Below are 21,028 nucleotides of genomic sequence, written 5' to 3'. Positions count from 1 at the left end.
AGGAAATAGATGTAAAAAAATAAGAACAGTCTATTTGTTCCATCGGACCATCGATTCCTCAAGCTTCTGTCATGCATAGATTAGTCAGCTTCTGGAGTGACTGAAGCAGGGCTGCAGTCTCCCAGAGCCTCTGGAGTTGCAGCTTGCTTCTTTTGTATGGTCAGTTTGCATGGCGTTGATGAATTAGGAATGCACTCCCAAGTTTTGAGATGCTGGCTTCACTCTGCTGTGGTGAATCCAGGGACCCACCTCAGCTACCTTTACTGCAGTAGAGGTAGACAAAATGACAGTGAACAGGCTCCTCCAGAGGGGTTTTAGGGGTTAGACATCCCATTCCTTCACCCATACAGCATCCACTGGTTTAAAGGGGTGAGCATCTGTGGTCAGACTCACAGGTAATCGCTTCCTTACACCTAGTGGTGTCAGGTGGTTAGGGTAGAGCCAAGGGCCCACATCTGTTGCCTTAGGGTTAGATTACCTATCTCATTTAGATCACCCCCCCCATGACTTGATAATGGAGGGGAGGGCACCCATGAAGAATTTCATAAGGGGGGAACTTTGTCTGCTTAGTAGGGCTGATTCTTAACAAAACAATTGGCAACACCTGATCCCAATGTAGATGGGTTTCCTAACATAGTTTACTTAATTGCAGCTTCAGGGTTTGATTCATTCGTTGTACCTTCCCAGAGCTCTGGGGTCAGTATGCCATATGTAACTTCCGGGTGATCTTTAACCCCTTTGCCACCAGCTGCATCACCTCAGCCACAAATGCTGGCCTATTATCTGATCCCATAGTGATAGTTTCACAAATGAAGGAATGATTTCGTTTGAAGAAGAAGTCGGGCCAGTTCATGTACCTTTTCTGTGTGAGTAGGGAATACATCCACCCAGCCTAAGAAAGTGCACATGAAGACCAACAGATATATATGGCCTCAGTCCTGGGGAAGCTCTGTGAAGTTCACCATCATATTTTCAAACAAGGCTCCCCTGACACTCTGCACCCCAGGGGAAGCCTTGGTTCCCTAAGTTGAGTTATTCTGGGTGCACGTTTCACATTGCTCACATACTGCTCAGGTTATGCTGGAGAGTCAAGGGATGTAGACATGTCAGCTCAACGTAGCCTTGAGAGCTGTCCGGCCAGTATGGCTTTCCTGATCAAACTCCTTGACGAAAGCTGGAACCAGGGCCTCAGGAATTGCTACTCAGCTGTCTTCAAATTTCCACCATCCAACTGGGAGGTAGCTTCCATTTTCAGTCTTAAACGGGGTACTCTCATGGTGTGAGTAATTAGGGTCCCATTCTGCCAGAGGACTAGGGAACAGTGCAGCAGTTAAAACCATTGATTCCACTGTTCCTTTGGAGGCCAAAACCTTTGCCTCTAGGTCTGCCTTATGGTTTCCCCATGCAGCTGTGGTGTCTCCCCTTTGATGTCCCTGACAATGCATGACTGCCAGTCTTTTAGGGGCCCACACAGCATCTAAGAGTTCAAGGATTTCCTTACCATACTTTATGTCTTTTCCTTCTGAGTTTATTAGACCCTTCTCTTTATATAAAGCCTGTGTTTGTGGAGAGTGGTGAAGACATAGAGTCTGCGTATATAGTAACATGTATCCCTGCCACCAGTTGGAGGGTTCGTGTTAGCGCAATGAGCTCTGCATTCTTGTGCCGAAGTCCCCTTTGGCAGGGGTTTGGCCTCAATGATAGAATTCAGTGTCACTACAGAGTACCCTGCATTCTCCCTCTTACACAAAACTGCTACCTTTAGTTAAATACTCAGTGTCAGGGTCCTTGAGGGGATGATCCCTCAAGTCTGGTTGGGTGGAGAACACCTAATCCATGACTTCGATGCAGTCACGATCTGGTTGACCTGGACCCACAGGCGGTAGGGTTGCAGAGTTTAGGGTCTACGCTACTTTTAGGTGAATGTGCGGGTTCTCACATAGCATTCTCTGATACCTGATAATCTGGGCGTTGGTTAGCCAGAATTATCCCTTGTACTCCATTAATGTCAATTCCTGAATGTGACACTTGGACTGCTAATTCTTGTCCCATAGTTAACTTGTCAGCCTCAGACACTAAGAGGGCCATGGCTGCAAGTGCTTATAGGTAGGGTGGCCAGCCTTGGACAACAGAGTCAAGCTGCTTGGAGAGATATGCCACCGAGTGATGCCTCTATCCCAACATCTAGGTTAGGACTCCCACTGCAATGCCAGTACTTTCATGAACATATGAGAAGAAGGGCTTAGACATGTCTGGGAGCCCCAGACGAGGTGAGTTGGCAAGGGCCTGTTTGACTCTTCAAAGTCTCTTTGCTGTATTTGCTCCCATAATAGAGGTTCCTGCTCTCCCCCACTTTGTGGCCTCATAAAGGGGTTTTGCCAAGTCTCCTCCATGAGACTGTAGAGGTGCCTTTCTTTCCCATGGGAATCGTGAGAGTTATAATTTTCACTTCCCGCTTTCATAGGGTCAGAGCAGCTTGTCCATAGGAGTTGAAAGTTATCTGGGCCTGAACCTTTCCCAACAGGTCCCAGCCCATTAAAGCCATGGGGCAGTCAGGGAGGTACAGGAATTCATTAATGACTTCATGCCCGTCTAAATTGCATCTTAAAGACAGCAGGAAGGGATGGCGTATCCAACTGCCTGTGGCCCCCACAGTGGTGACTTGTCTCTGTGAGGGGGGCCCACGGGTTGGGTCACCCTTATGTGTTCCACCCCAGTATCTACCATGAAGTCGATGGGTCACCCCTCCACATTCATTCAGACATAGGCTCTTGGGGGCCTAACAAAGTAGAGTCCAGTCAGTCCTAGTCTTCCTCATAGTCCTCTGTGGTGGCTAGCCCCACAGAATCACTTTCTGGGGCCCCATTAGGCCATGATGCTAGTTGATATCTGCTCTGAACCACATGGCCTGTTTCTTTTTTCTTGGGCCCCTGCTGAGAATTACCCAGCTGCAGGGGCACTCATTTTTCCAGTGGCCCTCCTGATGACAGTGCACACACTGGTTCCATCCTAACTTTGATCCTGGGTAAGATAATCCTCCCCACTGGCCCCCTTTGGGCCCCGGCCTCATCCCTGTGGGGCACCTATCCGGGAGCATTCCAACCACTCCACCAAGGCAGCAGCTAACAAGTCTGCCCTTTTCTGCATCTTCCATCATTCTTCCCTCGGTGACGTCTGACCACTGTTGACAAATTCCTTAGTTGCTACTACCAGCAACTGACTGACATTCATGCCGGCGAAACCCTCTAGCTTTTACAGCTTCTGCTGGATGTTCCCTTGGGCCTGACCTACAAAACCTGCATTGACCATCAGCTGGTTAACAGGTGCCTCTGGATCAAAAGTTGTGGAGAGACGAAATGCCTCACATAGCCTCTCATAGAACCGGCTCAGGCTCTCCTTGGGTCCCTGGAGCACTTCTGATGTTTTACTCACGTTTATGGCCTTTTTCTCCCCTTCCTTCATGTCATTTAGAAGGGCTTCTTGATACTGTTCAGTCTTTGCGAGCCCTCCATCTAAACTTGGGTCATTTGGGTCCTATTTGGGTTCCTCCCAAGGAAAGTGAGCCTGAGCATAAGGCTGGGTGCCTAGTGTCCCATCCAGGACATTCTTACCTGACCATTTTAGGGCTGCCTGCATTATTCGGTGATGTTCCTCTGTGTCGAAGTGGATCAGGAGGCGTTGGTGGCAGTCCATCCAGGTAGGTCTATGGTTTTGATTATGGACTGCATTAGTTCAATTATGGACTGCATTAGTTCAATCTTAGCCTGGGGCTTCTCCGTATAGGAGGGAGTATGGTGCTTCCAATTTAGGAGGTCCGTAGTGGTAAAGGGTTGGTAGACAAAAATATGCTGGCCTTCTTGGATCTGGCCTTCCTGATAATAACAGACAGGTCCCCTAGATTCCTTCAGTGGCATCTGTAGGGCTCCCTGGTGTTGCTGCGGGGTGGGGCGGGGGGGTCTATCTCTGCTGTCCTGATCTTCTAGTTGCCTTCCTGTAGGGGTTAGGACCGATGGTCCAGGCAAGCCAGTCACATCTGGAGAGGTGGTAGAAATGGTAAGGCCTTGGGTCTAGGGCCAGAATCCAGTGGGGTTTCAGCAGCCAGGGAAGCTGGAGGCACAGGTGGCAGTGAGGGATATAGTGGGGCATATGGTGGTGGGATCCTCTCAGACTCTACTGACAGTACGGGTTTTTCAGTTTTTGGCTGGCATTTGGAGGAAGCTGTGTCATTAGCTGTCATAAGTTTAGAAGTTCTCTTCAATACAGACTTTTAGCCAAGGTGGCTGAGTAGGACCAGGTCTTGCCAACAGTCAATATAAGGAAATTGGTCAAGGTGATCTGGATCCCCCACAACAACCCTGAATACTCGGCCAGCTAGTTCCTTATCAAGTGAGCCCTTAGAGGGCCAGCCCATCCTGAACAATGGCCAATCAATGGAAAGCATGTCCAGAGCTTTCCAGGGGTTCATTTCACACCCTAATCTCCTGAATATCCCTTTTTGAAATTCCTCAACATACACTCTAGGGGAGTTGGTTTACTCTGCTTTCTACCCATTTCCTCCCCCTAAAGGACAACTTTAATGTACAAGAGAGGAAAAAGGGGGAAGGGTCTAATTTGGAGAGGACGCATGCTCACTTTGTCCGTTTCCAGCTGCTCTCCTCTTGGAGATATTTCAGTCTCCTCTTAGCATTGTCAGATTTCATATCAAGCCCTGACCTGGATAGACTCCTGAGGAAATTTGATGCCGCCCTAAGCTATATGAGGTCACCATGTAACCACGGATCAAGACTCACCGCTCGCTTCAGCCCATTGAACAGCCCATTCCGCTGTCTCATTCACACACAGTCACACAGTGACTCTACCCTGCCGCCCAGTGCCCAGCGCCTTAGAGTTGCAGTTTCCTTCCTTGTGAAACCACTTGGGCAACTCTGGGAGGTGGTCAGGCTCCCCTTCAGCCTCTCAGGAATAGGTCTACCAAAACAAACCCTGGTTCTTACCAGCCTGGTAGACAGCGCTACCTGAGCTGGTTTCTGGGCCTCACCAGGTTCTGTTGTGCATCTGGGGTCCTCGCCCCAGCACACTGGGAGGAGCTAGTTCTCCTACAGATCGAGTGGTCCACTGGTCACTTCTCCTAGCACTCCGAGGTTCCCACCCCTGTGAAAAAGGAGGTAGAAATGCACCATCTCCGAATCCCAGACCCAAGCCCCCAAGAAATGTAGCAGGAAAAAACACACAGAGAGTTGGGACACCAAGCAGGGCTTTCTTTCCAGGATGCAGCTTTATTCATGCCAGCACAGGCTCAGTGGGCTAAGACCCAAAAGGCTGAGCCCTGAGAACAGCAGGGTGAGGTGTGGGTGGGTTGCCTTTTGTACAGTTCTTGCTCCTTTGTCTCCCATATATGGTAACATACAGTCTAAATGGGCAGTCTGCATTACAGAATTGTGAGGAATGTCATGTATGCACACATAGCCAGGTTACTTTCCCTTGTCTTGAGGTTTTCACCACATTCTTTAGGGAGGGGCTCCCTAAAGCAGATGCTAGTTTGATGAAAGCCATGAACTAAGTCTGTAAGCCAGGCTCCAACAGCAGGCTTATAGAGCCAGTCCCTGTGTTCTGCCCTGTTGTAATACCTATATGTGACAAACAACACAAAAGACACAGACAAGACAATGACCATCTCTAGAAAGAAATGGATCAGTAAAACCAAGAGCATTCTACCGATTTTTTACCAAGAGTCACTAAGCCTAAGGAACCAATTCCACAGTACTTTTTCCTCCTAATCTAAATTTAGAGAAAGGGAAAATATATTCTTACCACTCTTGCTCCATTGGACTCTGCAGATAGATTCCTGGAAGCTACCATGGTAAGAAACCTTAAATTTTTATAGGCTATACATAAGATGTCCCAGGATCTGAAAGCTGCAGAATCTTTGGAGCAAATATCAAGTAGAATTTTATCTTGCCACTATGCCTACTGTAGGGAATGAAGAAATCATTTTTCTTGTGCCCATCAGGGTCCTTCTTGACTAAGAAGTAAATTGACATGAGACATTAACAGGAGAAAAAACCAAAGTTTTATTACATGCAAACAGAAGTCCTATAATTGAAGAAATGACCAACGTAGGCAGGTTTTATACTTTTTAGACAAACAGACAATAAATCTGTGATAGATTGACACAACAAAGAAAACTTAACTTTGGGAGCTTCAGTTAATAAGGAATGCTAAATAGAATTGGGCTGGGGTAGTAAATTAGTAAAAAGTAACATGGGTTGTTAATATAGCCTTCTCTGCTCTAAATTTTATATCTTTGGTGATAAGGATATCTTTACTCCCTGGTACAAGAAGGGTGCCTTTCACATGAGAGATTTATATCTTGTTTTCTGGAGACAAAGGAGGGAGGGTTTAGAGTGTTCTTTTTGCATTGGTTCTTTCTTAAGTAACTTTTATTGAAAATAATTGATACACCAAAGTGGCACATTTTGGGTGACCTCCCCTGACCTTTACACTCTATAAAGATTTAATAGTAATTATGGTGGTGCCTGAGGATGTTTATGAAAGAAAATTAGGGGTAAATATACAAAGATCACCCTTCAGGGGCGCCTGGGTGGCGCAGCCGGTTAAGCGTCCGACTTCAGCCAGGTCACGATCTCGCGGTCCGTGAGTTCGAGCCCCGCGTCAGGCTCTGGGCTGATGGCTCAGAGCCTGGAGACTGTTTCCGATTCTGTGTCTCCCTCTCTCTCTGCCCCTCCCCCGTTCATGCTCTGTCTCTCTCTGTCCCAAAAAATAAATAAACGTTGAAAAAAAAAATTAAAAAAAAAAAAGATCACCCTTCAATTCTTTAATGTTTTGTAGGGCTGTCATTTATGAATCTAAGTCCTTTGCAAATCAGTTGCAGAAAGCATTCCCCCTCCCCTCACCGTATGCTGTACTTTCAGCCCTCAGTGGTGTAGAATTTATGAGTCTGCCTGCTACCAAGGTAGCATACCTCTTTATTCTGTAAAGAAAATACTTTAAGAATTTTGCCCAATTTTCAGATGCTGTCACTAGAGAAATAAAACACCTTTAAAAATGTCTTGTGCTTTTTACAAATCTAATATAAATGTATCCCAATTGTACTAGTATAGAAGAGCTTTGCTGAGCACATCTTTGTTTCCAAGTTCAGCAAGGATTTATTTTGGAATGCCACCAGTGGTATTACATTATATTTTAAATGCATTTCTTCATTAAAGTAAGGAAATTGAAGATAATGTGCATAGAACCATCACATTCTCACGTTTCCCTTTGTTCAAACCTGGTAGGACCAAAAATGTTAGCCTTCAGGCCTTACTCAAGAATTATTTCTCATTAGTGTTCTTACTGACCTCTACTCTTTGGGGAAGATGGTATTTTTGTCATTTTATTGGGGCAGTAGAAGAATGCTTTTCAAGCCAACAGACAGGAAAGAAAGGTTAGAGTATTAAAAGAAAAAAATAGGCAATGTACATACTATGCCTTTCCATACATATTAAGTCTTTCTGATATTAAACTTGAATAAAAGCAAAAAGTTGTGGATTAGGGAATCTAAAGTACGAAGTGGCCTGTCATAGACTCTGGGTCTGGAGTTCTGTCTTGTCCAGCAAGAAAGTGGGAGACAGGATTAAAAATGCGAGAGATGCTAATGTCTGGGAGGAGACAAGAGCCCCGAGTAAGGGTCCTTGCTCCGTTTTTATTAGGATCAGAAGCTTACAAACATGGTGATGGGCGTGCAGAAAGAGACAATCAAATTGTGAACATTAACTCATGGGCATAAGGGAAAGGGGGTTTTGAATATATGTGGTATTAGGAGTTTGGATCAATACAAAACAAGATTCTGGTGCCAGGTGAAGGGTTGTTTACAGGAAACATGAGGCAACACTTCTGCTTCCCTAAACTGGCCTAGGGGACAAGAAGGAGCATGCTACCTCAGGGTCAACAAGGTACCTTTCTTTTGCTAATTAGCTCCCCCTGGGCAATTTTGCCCTGCAGAGGTCTATAGTCCTATTTACCTGTTTACCTAATTTGGTCCTTCCTTCCTACTAAGGCAGCTTTCTGCTATTGTACTAAATTGGGGGAATTTCTGCCCTGAATACCTAATCTTGTTTACCTCATCTTGGATGTTTTCATCCTGAAATTTCCCTATTCTTATACCTTTGTCCTACACTGGGACCTTTGCCTGGCTTTACCTATACTGGGGGCCTTTGCCCCATTTACCTAATTTTATTTACCTACTCTTGTTTACCCAAACTTGGGTGTGTACATCCTATGGCTTTCTAATTCTTTATGCCTTGTTAACCCATCGGTGAAAACTCAGGGAGTTCCTAAGTTTATTCCCCACAGCGGCCAGAAGCAGGATTAATCTATTTTGATGTAGGAAAAAAATCATTCCTTTTTGAATAAAATAGAAAAATTGGGACACTAAGATCCTAGCCACAATTTCTTCCCAGTTTGGTTCAGAAAAAAATTAAAGTTGCAGAGTATAGCATGCAAATATAAACTTTTACATGAAGCCTATACCTTTTGGTAGACTGCAAAAAATACATAGGTTTATTTTCTGGCATATATTCAGTATCGATCTTTACTTAATATTTTATTGCTCGGGAACATTTTCTGATTCCTTCCTCTTTATGAAATAATGGTGACAACCTGTGCTTTTGGTCCCAGGTAATTTAACTATTTTACAAAGACCAGTGGCAATAATTGAAGCCAAGATATTGTTACTTTATATTTCCAAAAAGACTTCTTCAACTGTATAATGAAGGTAAGATAAGAACATTAACAAGAGCTGGTTTCTAATATTGAAGATTTCATAATAGTTCCAATATCACCTATCTTTGGAACAACGGTCAATTTCTCTTTTACAGAAATGTGTATTTGTGTGTGTGTGTGTGTGTGTGTGTGTGTGTATGGGTGAGATGTAGGACAATAATCACAGAGTTTTGTTAGACTTTTCTTCTTTCTTATTTTAACCTATGGTGGGCAGGAAACATTCTCCCAGGCAGGACTGATAGGGAATATATGTACTGGTTCAGTTGTACAGACTATTTACTATGGGTGTCCCTTCAGTCCTGATTGGACAGTGTCTTTCCTGACTGGTCAGTGTTCATGCTTAGATCATAAATAATTTGAAGATAACTCCTGTATCTCAGAGTTAACCAAGACATTGTATACTGAGTCTGGTTTAACTGGTCTTTTTCCTGCATACAAACCAGAGTAAATGTGGCCAGTGCTGTTGGGAACCAAGTGTTGCAGGTTAGATGGGATTTTGGATCCCACATCTATAAAATAGAGATTATAATAATTGCTTCCTCATAAAGTTGTAACCTTTAGTTAATTCACATCAAGTTTTGGAACAGTGCTTAAAACAATATGTGCTGTTACCACAGCTGTAATTATTATTGCTATGAGAGTTAGTACTCCACAGAAATTTTGGGCTGGTCACATCTGAGAGGGCAGATGCAGGGATCATGCCTCAGTTCTGAGGTTCATAGCCATGAGCAAGAATACCTTTGAAAGTCCCTGAGTTCAGTGATATTAGAGAATATACTTTATATTTGTATCCTCCTCCTGTCTGGACTTCTCCTTTCCCTATCCATTATATTTATCTCACTGGAGTAGCAGGCTTGATCATTTATAAAAGATTACCACCTGCACAGTTTCTCCTTCTCAGTGTAGCCTTAGAATACGTTTCCTTGGCTGAATTGCCCTATACAGTAGCTCTGAAATCCTTAGGCAGGTAGCCTTCTCAGTAGCTTACTCTACCTTTAGGACTGCAAGTGTAGCTTAGAAGACATTAATGTGAAAAGAGGCAATAATACCTAAACTAAGGATTGTTTAGATCAAATATAGTGTACATTTTAAATGCTAGCCCAATGCTCAGAGCACTGGATACAGGTGCTCAGTTAACATTACTGCCTTTCCCCTTTTTATTTCTTTAGTTTATTTATTGTGTACTTCTGCCCATATTTTGGCCTTTTTCTCTCATCTGGACAATTGTAATTGCCTCCTCCCTTGTGTTCTGTGTTCTGATTCCTCTCATCTTGTCCTCAGCACTTACTGTATTCTTCTCATGAATTGTTTTTAGATTACAAAATTCTCTACAAAATAAATTCTTTAAAGAAAAAAGAGTTAGAGGGTCTATTTTGACAATACAACAGCCTACAAATTCCAAAATTTCCATTATAAAACATCTAAAAATGATAAGGTATTTTAACATACCTTTTAAAAGAATGGATGACTATAACAATGAAAGGGAAATCCTATGAGGCCAGGAAAAAAATACGAGTACAAATCTGGAACAGGAAGCTTAACCCTAGGGGTGCTATACCTTCAGAGTATCTCTGGATCTGGGTATCCAAGGAGAATTGGAGATAAAATTACATAGCTTTTAGCATAGAAAAATAAAAAGAATATAAGAGAGAACAGGTAAAAAAAAAAAACCTGTGGAATGCAATTAAAAGAGTGTCAGAGGTTAAAATAGTGGAGAAAATGGAGGAGACACAATATTCAAAGATCTAATGACTACAAGAATTTGGAAATGACACACAGCCCAAAGAACATCAAGCTGGATCAATTTAAAGAAACCTCTTCTTAGACATAACAACTAGAGTCAAGATAGACATTGAAACAATAGTGAGAGCAAAAGGTAGTGAAATTATATCTTCATAAGGAAATTGAATTGTCAACCCAGAATTTTTAATGAAATAAAGACATTTTTATGTAAACAAAAGTAGAAAATGATTTCCCACCAAAACAACCCTCACAAAAGGAACTTCTAATTATAAATTTAGAGAATTAATTGAACATGACCTCCAAAAGAAATCTGAGGTACAGAAAGTGTTAATGAACAAGTGTAAACATGAGAGTAGATATAGACAATGAGAGTTTATAGACACATACAAAAATAATGATGTCTTTTTTGGTAGTGTTAAGAAAACAAAAAAAAGTAATAGGCACCATTATCATGTAAGGTTGGAGGCAGATGATGAGAACAAAATATTCTAAAATCTTTGTATTTTCAAAAAGAAGGTAAGTGTCTTTGAACTTTGAGTATACATATTAAAAACAGCTATGAAAGCATAGTCTAGTGCATAAAATCATGTCTTTTGATAGAGTTCTGTAAACACCTTTTTACAGTAGACACCTAGGTATTTTTAAAACCTACTTACCAACTCCCTATCACCCTTATAATTTAAAGCCTTTCAGTAGGTGACATTGGGTTTCCAAATAGAACTCTCATTCATTACTCCCATCATGTTTATTTTTTTATATGTTTTTTGTTTTGTTTTGTTTTTAATTTCAGAGAGTGCATGCAAGCAGGGGAGAGGGGCAGAGGGAAAGAGAGAGAGAGAGAGAGAGAGAGAGAGAGAGAGAGAATCTTAAGCAGACTTTACCCTCAGTGCAGAGCCTGACACAGGGCTCGATCCCATGACCCTGGGATCATAATCTGAGTGGAAATCCCATATAAGGGAAACCCCATAAGGTAATCAGCAGGTTTTTCGGGAGAAACTTTGTAGGCCAGAAGGCAGTGACATGATACATTTGAAGTGCTGAAAGAGAAAAATCTGTATCCAAGAATACTCTATCCAGCAAGGCTATCATTTACAGTAGAATGACAGTGTCTCAGACAAACAAAAAATAAAGGATTTCATGACAACTAAACAAACCCTACAAGAAATATTAAAAGGCACCCTTTGAGTGGAAAGGAAAGACCATATGTGAGAGTATGAAAAGTAGGAAACACAAAAGGAGTAAAAATAAGTAAATCTGTAAAAACCAGTCAAGGGAGTCACAAGATAAAAGGATGTAAAATATGACACTATATACCTAAATTGTGGGGGTGAGAGGAGTAAAGAATGGTTTCCAACTTAAGTGACCATCAACATAACAGAGACTGCTGTATGTGGAAGATGTTATACACACTAATGGCAGTCACAAATTAAAAACCACTAATAGATATGCAAAGAATGAGGAAGAAATCCGAGTACAGTAAAACCTTGGTTTGTGAGCATAATTTGTTCCAAATTGTGATCCAAAGCATTTGTGAGTCAAAACGAATTTCCCCAAAAGAAATAGTGGAAACTCAGATGATGCTTTCCACAACCCATAAATATTCATATAAAAATGATTATAATACTGTAATATAATACAAAATAATAAAATAAAAACTATAAACAAAAAAATTAACCTACACTTAACTTTGAAAACCTTCATGGCTGGTGCAAGGGAGACGAGAGAGAAGGGTTATTTTATAGGACAACTTTCACTATCACTAACAGAATCATGGGTGTGGAATCTTTTTCATTTTGTGCAGTTTTAAGAGGGAGCCTATCCAATGCCACTTGCTTTTGCCTTCTTTTGAGGATTTCCCACAAATATGACATTGCATTGATGATCACCCACAATCCCGCAGTGAGAGAGAGAAGAACCATTGGCTCAGGTGTGATCATGTGACATTAGGCATCACATACTACTTGTATTGCGAGATATTGCTCATTTATCAAGTTAAAATTTATTAGAAATGCTTGCTTATCCTGCAGAACACTCACAGAAACAAGTTATTCACAATCCAAGGTTTTACTGTATATCACTAAAGAAAGCCAGCAAACCATGAAAGAGAGCAAGAGAAGAAAGGATAGGAGAAAAACTACAAGAATAAGCCCAAAACAAGTAACAAAATGGCAATAAGTACACATCTGTCACTAATTACTTTGCATATAAATATACAAATGCTCCAATCATAAGTCATAGGATACAAAACTACAATGTAATATTACCTCATGCCTGTCAGATGGCTAAAATCAACAACACTAGAAAAAGCAGGTGTTGGTGAGAATGTGGAAAAAAAGGAACCCTCCTTCACTATTGGTAGGAATGCAAGCAGGTATGTACACTGTGAAAATTTTCCTCAAAAAATTAAAAATTTAAATTAAAATAGAACTACCCTATAATTTAGTAATCACAGTACTGGGTATTTACTCAAAAAATATAACAACACTAATTCAAAAGGATATATGCACCCCTATGTTTATTGTGGCATTATTTACAGTAGCCAAATTACAGAAGCAGCCCAAGTGTCATTCAATAGATGAATGGATAAACAAGTATATATAATATTACTCAGCCATAAAAAAGAATGAAACCTTGTCATCTGCAACAACATGGATGGATCTAGAGAACATAATGCTAAGTGAAATAAGTCAGAGAAAGACAAATACCATATGAATACCATCACTCATATGTGAAATTTAAGAAATAAAACCAAGAGAGAAAAAGAGAGACAAAGGAAGAAACAGACTCTTAAGTGTAGAGAACTAAACTGATGGTTACCAGAGACGATTTGGATGGGGGGAATGGGTAGGTGATGGGGATTAAAGATGTTAAACAACAACAAAAAGTAAGAGGAGAAAAAAGCAGTTTTCTCTAAGTTCCTTTCCAGCATTAGCTAGTTCTTTGCCTTAACTTAGGTAAATTATCCATGATTTTAAATGAAACATCCAAATTTTTGAAAAGTTGGTGGATCGGTTAGAAGTTACCCAGTTAAAGTTTTGGGTGAGATAGGTTTAAGACAGGGCTAGAAACCAGCTGGTCTGCTTTCTAGTCTGGTGGGTTCAGCACACCACGCTGCCTTTGGTCCTGCTCTGCAGTATGCAGTAGTTCCTGTGGTCACTTCTGTGTTTCTGTGTGCACTGTTGTCACATCAGCTGTATCAGAATTTGACATCTATTTAACAGTACAGTCAATATTCAGTATATATATATGTGTGTATATATATATGATATATACACATATAAATTATATATATACTGTATTATATAACATTTATATATAATATACATAATATCTATATATTATATATAGATATGTATAAATGATCTGTGATTCTCTTTATAAAGGAGATAATGGTGTACTGTTTTTGTTCACTTATTTTTGAGTACATACTTTTAAACCTTGCATAGTGGAAACAGATGGGATGGTTTGTTTTTGGTTGTTGTTTTTGTTTTGTTTTGTTTTGTTTTGCTTTTTGTTTTTTGTTTTGTTTTTTTTTTTAATTTCCCCCAGAAACCTGCAGAGCAGATGTTTTGAGTCCTTTTTTGCCAGGTGGATATATCAGTATAGTGTTGGCAGGGGCACCTGTGTTCTGTAGGTGGATATTAACACAGTTGCCAACCCTAAGGATTCTTGAGTCTTCAGTCAAAGGAGATTTAAAGGATTTGCTTGAGAATAATGCACTTCCTAATTTAATCAAGCATCCAAGTTAAAGACAGCCTAAAGGCAGCCAGATAGTTGATAAAGGAGTAAGAATGAGTGACCGTACCTACCTATTTGGATAGACATGTTTAGAAAAATGTCATTCAGGTAATAAAATTTTCCAGTTATATATTTTAATTTTATTAAGATTACGAATGAATAGTAAACTGTATTTGCTAATCTGTGTTTTTGTTTTAGGACATTCTGTAAAAGTATACATTGATTCAATGGAGAAATTGTAGGGATGCCTGGGTGGCTCAGTTGGTTAAGGCTCTGACTTCTGCTCAGGTAGTGATCTCACAGTTCATGAGTTCAAGCCCCATATTGGGCTCTGTGTGCTGACAGCTCAGAGCCTGGGGCCTGTTTCAGATTCTGTGTCTCCCTCTCTCTGCATCTCCCACTGTCTCTCTGTCTTTCAAAAATAAATAAACATTTTAAAAAATAGATGAATTCTACTTTATACTCCAGGAAAATATAAACAAAAGGAATGTAAGGACTTTTTTTTTTTTAAGTTTCCAGGTTTTTTTTTTATTTTTATTTTTTTTAACGTTTATTCATTTTTGAGACAGAGAGAGACAGAGCACGAATGGGGGAAGGGTCAGAGAGAGGGAGACACAGAATCTGAAACAGGCTCCAGGCTCTGAGCTGTCAGCACAGAGCCCGACGCGGGGCTCGAACTCACGGACCGCGAGATCATGACCTGAGCTGAAGTCAGACGCCCAACTGACTGAGCCACCCAGGCGCCCCTGTAAGGACTTCTTAAAGAACATTAATTTGGAGATTTTTTATGAGGGTGCCTAATGACTGCCATACACTGTGCCAGGTACTATGAATTATAAAAATGAAGGATACCTGCTCTCAGGTCATTCATAGTCTCCTGAAAGAGACACTTAAAACAAAAATATTATGTTACAGTGTGGCAAGATCTGCAACTGAGGTAATGCAGGTTGCCAAAGTTATAATCCAGTTGGTAGGTATGTGGGAGAAATACCAACAGGAGTCCTTTTATATTCTGAGACTTTAATGATTTCTAGAAACTTTGACAGAGCTATAAATGATCCGGTACATGAGCTTTTAAGCTTTCTCTGGGATTAATATGCACTTGCAAAATGCCTCTTTGCTTTCCCAGTCTTTAAGTCATGTCTACTAGAGTGCAGACTATAGAGCCATGCTACCTGGATTCAGATTCCTGCTTCTCCTCTTCCTAGTTGTATGACCATGAGCAGATTACTTCTCTGTGCTTCAGTTTTATAAAAAGACAAGAGTCATAGTACCTATCTCACATTATTATTGTGAGGATTAAATGAAATGATACATGGAAGACATTTTTGGAAGATTGACTATTACACAGTTACGTTTCAAGAATATTTTAGTTCTTATTATTAATTTTGGAAGCTAATAAACCAAGATCATTGAAATACACCATGTTGATCATTTAACTTCTTCCTAAAGTGCTGTTTTCTGTCAAATAACATTTTCCATTTTTTTCCCTTTCTAGCTCCAAGAGGGAAGCGAGGATGGAAAACATTTTATGCTGTACTAAAAGGAACAGTCCTTTACTTGCAAAAGGTAAACATAAATTAAAAAATGAAGGCCACAAAATTTTATGAAATGATTTAACAAAGTACCTCCAAAATATTCATTTCATACAAAGAGGCTACATCAAACACGCAAAAGATTATTTAATATCTAAATTCTTTTTTTAGATTTTTTTTTGTTTCTGGTTAAAAAATTATTTTAAAAATTATATATATGTGTAATTATGTATCTTACATGAAGTAATTTATGCATAAGGTATTTTATGGTATATATGTTCTATATGTATTTTATAATATATTAAATATATTTAAAAATATTTTGTGTTCCATTTGTGTTCAATTATAAATTGTGAATATGGGTTGATAAATCAAGACTGTATGTGGTCTATTCGGGTACAGACCTGTGATAGCACTTGTTCCAATGGTTTTTATACTTATTTATACTATAGTTATATCCTCATATATATCCTTCATTATTGCTATGTAACAGTATATCTTCATTTAGTTATTTATCTCATTTAGATCTCACTTAAATCTAGAAACAATTTTCATTCATATCCTGAAGTATTGGTACTTAACAGTGCAAATATAATCCAAGTTATCTGTGTAAGTTTTTAACCAAACCATTTCCTGTCAGGATCCTTTCTTCTAATCCCAGAATCTGGAAATCTGTTTGGGATCAATTTTATATGTTCTGACCTTTGAAGGGTAATCTCTGGAGTTTCCATCTCCCTAGCTCTCCATGTGTAAATATGGGAAATTTGTGTGTTAACTGGAATGAGGTCCATCACTTCCCAGGACCCAACAGGATTCTAGCTCCAACTGTGAAGGGAAGCTTGGAATTTGGGCTATTAAGAGGCAAGGCAGTAACAATACTGTCCTCATGGTGACTGATAGGAAAAGTTTTATTTATTTATTTTTTTAATGTTTTTTCACTCTTGAGAGAGACAGAGTGTAAGCAGAAGAAAAGCAGAAAGATACGAGGAGATGCAGAATCCAGGCTCCTAGCTATCAGCACAAAGCCTGACACAGGGCTTGAACTCATAAAACACAAGATCAGGACCTGAGCTGAAGTCGTATGCTTAACCAACTGATCCACCCAGGCACCCCAAAAGTCTTATTTTTTTAATTGTGGTAAAAACATAACATTAGGTCTACCCTTAATTAATTTCTTAATTTATAGAGGCACAATAGGTAGTATTAATTATCAACACAATGATGAACAGTAGATCTCTAGAAATTTTACATCTTGCATGATAATACCTGGTGAATAGCAATTCTCCCACAAACCCTCCCCACTCCCCAACTATTGGCAACAACCATTCTACTTTCTGTTTCTTTCTGTAACTTGGGCTATTTCATATAAGTGGAGATAAATAGTATCTGTCCTTCTCTGACTGGCTGATTTCACTTAATGTGATTGAGGTTCATCCATGTTGTAACCCCTGACAGAATTTCCTTCTTTTTTATGGCTAAATAATATTTTGTTTTCTACTTAATTTTCTTTATTCATTCATCCATACACATTTATGTTGTTTCTGCCTCTTGGTCATTGTAAATAATGCTGCAGTAAACATGGAAATGCAGATCTCTCTTTGATATCTGGATTTCAATTCCCAGTGATAAGGATAATGCATAAGTGGGATCACTGGATCATATGGTAGTTCTACTGTTTATTTTCTGAAAAACCTCTATACCATTTTCCATAGTGGCTGAATTATTTTAAATTACCACCTATAGTGCACAGGAGTTCCAATTTCTCCAATGGATGTCAACATTATTTATTCTCTGTTTTTTGTTTTGTTTTATTTTGTTTTTAATAATACCGTTGTAATAGGTGTAAGATGATATATCATTGTGGTTTTGATTTACATTTTCTTGATTAGTGATGTTGAGCATCATTCTGTATACCAGTGTTGTCTTTGGACAAATATTTATTCAATCATTTGCCCAATTTTTTTAAGCCCAATGTGGGGCTTGAACTCAACACCCTGAAATCAAGACCCGAGCTGAGATCAAGATTCAGATGTTTAAACATTTTTTTCCTTTGTATTTCTTTGAATAATTTCAAATTGCTAAATTACTTATCCTTTCTTCTCCTTGCTCAAGTCTGTTGTTTAACCCTTCTAGTGAGGTTTTTAGTTCAGTTATTCTATTATTTATCTCCTAAATTTCTGTTTAGTTCCGTTTCATGTTTTCTCTTTGTTGATATTCTCATTTTGTGCATGTATCATTTTCTTGAGCACATCAAGCATCTTTATGAGGGCTAATTTGAATTTTTTATCAGGTAATTATATACCTCTCATTATTTAGGTTTGATTTCTGGAGGTTTATTTTGATTTTTTGGTCAAGCCATATCTATTTGTTTCTTCATCTGATAACTTTATATTGGGATCTGCACATCTAAAGTCACCTCTCAGTCTTTACAGACTTGCTTTCTTGTAAGGAGAGTCTTACAGACTCCTTACCAATCTGCTTGGCTACAATTCTGGGGGGCCTCTGAAACTTTTTTGGGAGGATACAGCTTCTCTGTGCCTCTGTATACAGTTTCTCAGGTAGATAGTCTTGCATTCTTCTTTTCAAAGGCTTGTAATTTTTGCTCTCTGGTGTCTATTTATAGCACTGCAAGTGCTGGTTCTACAGAAGCAAGCCACTCAACTCTCTTCTAATGAGTGGCAGCTAGGCATCCAGAGCATGCCAGTCCCTATCAGTGCCCGAAGTCAGGCAAGATAGATACCAGTTCCCTTGGGCAGCCCTCTGTATCTCCCTCCTGAGAGAGAAGGCTTAGATTGTGCACCTTTCTCCCAATTTTACTAAGCCATGCTGGCTGCAGCAAGCTACCCACCACTTTCCTTTAGTTTCAGCAGCCTTCAGGTATCCAATCTATGCTGATTCACTCATAATTCTGAGTGAGGCAAATCAGAAACCATTCCTTCAGCAGCCTTCCAGAAAGCCAGAACATTAGAGGTATTCTCCACTTTTCACTTTATCCTGACAGAGAAGTCAAGAGCCAGGGTATTTTTTTTTTACATATTTAAATTTTTTTATGTTTATTTATTTATTTTTGAGAGAGAGACAGAATGATCAGGGGAAGGGCAGAGAGAAAGGGAGAGGGAGAATCCCAAGCAGGCTCTGTGCAGACCCCGATGTAGACTCGAACTCACAAAACCTTGAGATCATGACCTGAGCCGAAACCAAGAGTTGGACGCTTAACCCACTGAGCCACCCAGGCACCCCGTGGGGTCAGGGTATTTTCTTGCAGTGCTGACCTATGGTAGTTTCAGGGAAGGACTGATGCAGGCAAAATGAAATTGTTCTTCTTTCCCATTTTAATGTGGTTCTTCTTGGCTTTTTGCTGTCCTAGAGTACCACAACCTCTTAACTGCATTCTAACATTTTTACAAAGGCATTTTGATGCATGTATCATGGTTAAATTGTGTTTTTGTGGGGGAACAAGAACTGAGACTTTTTATTTTGCCATCTTGCTGATATCTGCTTTTTTTAAAATCTGATTTTGGGCTATGATATGGTTTTGGTATCTTTTCTTTTTACTTCAGTTATTATCATAGCATTCCTAAGTGAAATTTTTTTTAGAAGTGTATTTTCAGCCGATTTTTATTTATGAATAATGGTGTGTGTGTGTGTGTGTGTGTGTGTGTGTGTGTATCTGTGTGTGTCTGTGTGTTTGTATACATATGTGTGCCTATCTGTACACATATGTGTGCCTATCTGTTTGTACACATATGTGTGCACATATCTGTTTATTTCCTGAAGATAGATTCCTAGTAGTGTCATGGGTCACAGGGTCAGGATAGGAACTGCTTAAAATTATTGAGGCATAATTCTAAATTACTTCTGAAGAGGCTGAACCAACATTCATTCCCAACAGGTGTTCATTTCAATACTGTTTCATCATAACCTCTCCTCCCCACATTAATTGTTGATATTTGGATATTTGAAGAGAAAGTTCTCGTTCATTTTGAACTTTCTGTTTTTAAGGTACAAACACATGCCCTTATATATTTTATACTCTTCCATGGCTGCCTTTCCATGTGTGTATTTCTCTGGGAAAGAATCCTTCCCCTTGATATAACATCTACAATACCAAATCAGATAGCATCCCTTGTATGATGGTACCCACACGTGTACCATTGAGATAATAAAATGGCTTTGGAATGGCGATATCACTACTGGGTAGAAATATATTTGATTTATTTTTATTTAATATTTCAAACGAATAAAATGCTCTATATTATTAAATTGAATGAATTATTTAATTTAAAAACCACCCTTCCTTAGGAGTCTACCCAGATGACTATTTAAAAGGACTTGGAGTGCACTATATTATATCCTATACCAACATTTTGTGTATTACCAGAGCAGCTTTGTAAGGAACACTTTTATAATTCTCTTGTGTTCTGTTATTTTTTTGAGCTTTTTTTTCAGATGTCTTCATTCGGAAGGACCATATCTGACACAAACTCTTTTGCTTTCTTCCTTTTGTAATAGATTATGTAAGGAATATTAGAGCATGGCATGCTTCATCTTAGCACGGAGTTCTCTTTGTGGGCAAATTACCTTTGCAGAAAGAGTTGTGTGTGAAACACAAAGATTACAAAGAATTTGCAGCATCTTCTAAAATTTACACATTACTTTGAGGGACAAAACAAGAGAAATGAAGACTGTTGTTATTAGATTATCTATGCTCTTACATGGTCAGATATCTTGTATTGTCTTTATTTCCCTATGGAGCCAGTACAGCTTGTAATTTATAAGTCAACTGCTTTGGCCTTTGCCAAAGCAGCATGTGTGTTCATGCTGAGCCCGCATCAGTCCTTTCAGCTAGCTTTGTCTTCGCAAGAAACAACCCTTTGAAATTAAATTTTACATAGCACAGCTGTTGCCTGGGCAGAAATCCTATTCTTTGGCTTACTTTTTCATTTTCTCTAAAATCTCTGTAAAAGGCATGGCTGTCTTTGGTAAGTCCATTTCATTGAATACAGAGCCACAGGATTTCTACCCACTCCACCTCAGAGTGAACTTGGGAAGAGAGAGAAATACTCTTGCATTCAACATTTGATAGAGTCGATGCAAAGAGAGATGCCATTTCCAAGTTACCAGCTTTTCCTGTCTTGTTACCCCTTCCTCAGATTGCATTGAGTTGGACTCATCCAGATATTGAAGAAAATGGGCTAAATATTGACAAGGGAATAACTTTATGAACTTTG

At 39.6% G+C, this 21,028-nt stretch overlaps 1 protein-coding gene across 4 annotated transcripts in view; it reads left to right on the top strand.

Annotated features, from left to right (window-relative positions):
* The window catches only part of PSD3 (pleckstrin and Sec7 domain containing 3), a 674,080-nt gene that overhangs the window by 542,491 nt on the left and 110,561 nt on the right, over window positions 1-21,028 (top strand). For all 4 annotated transcript variants that reach the window (XM_043562534.1, XM_043562553.1, XM_043562562.1 and 1 more), the window contains one exon: window positions 15,761-15,831. In XM_043562534.1, the coding sequence (XP_043418469.1) occupies window positions 15,761-15,831 (71 nt within the window). The remainder of the gene's footprint in view (window positions 1-15,760; window positions 15,832-21,028) is intronic.

The sequence above is a fragment of the Prionailurus bengalensis genome, chromosome B1 (assembly GCF_016509475.1).
Source record: "Prionailurus bengalensis isolate Pbe53 chromosome B1, Fcat_Pben_1.1_paternal_pri, whole genome shotgun sequence".
Lineage (NCBI taxonomy): Eukaryota > Metazoa > Chordata > Mammalia > Carnivora > Felidae > Prionailurus > Prionailurus bengalensis.
The sequence above is the reverse complement of the archived record's forward strand: the minus strand, read 5'-3'. Positions and strand labels throughout refer to the sequence as shown.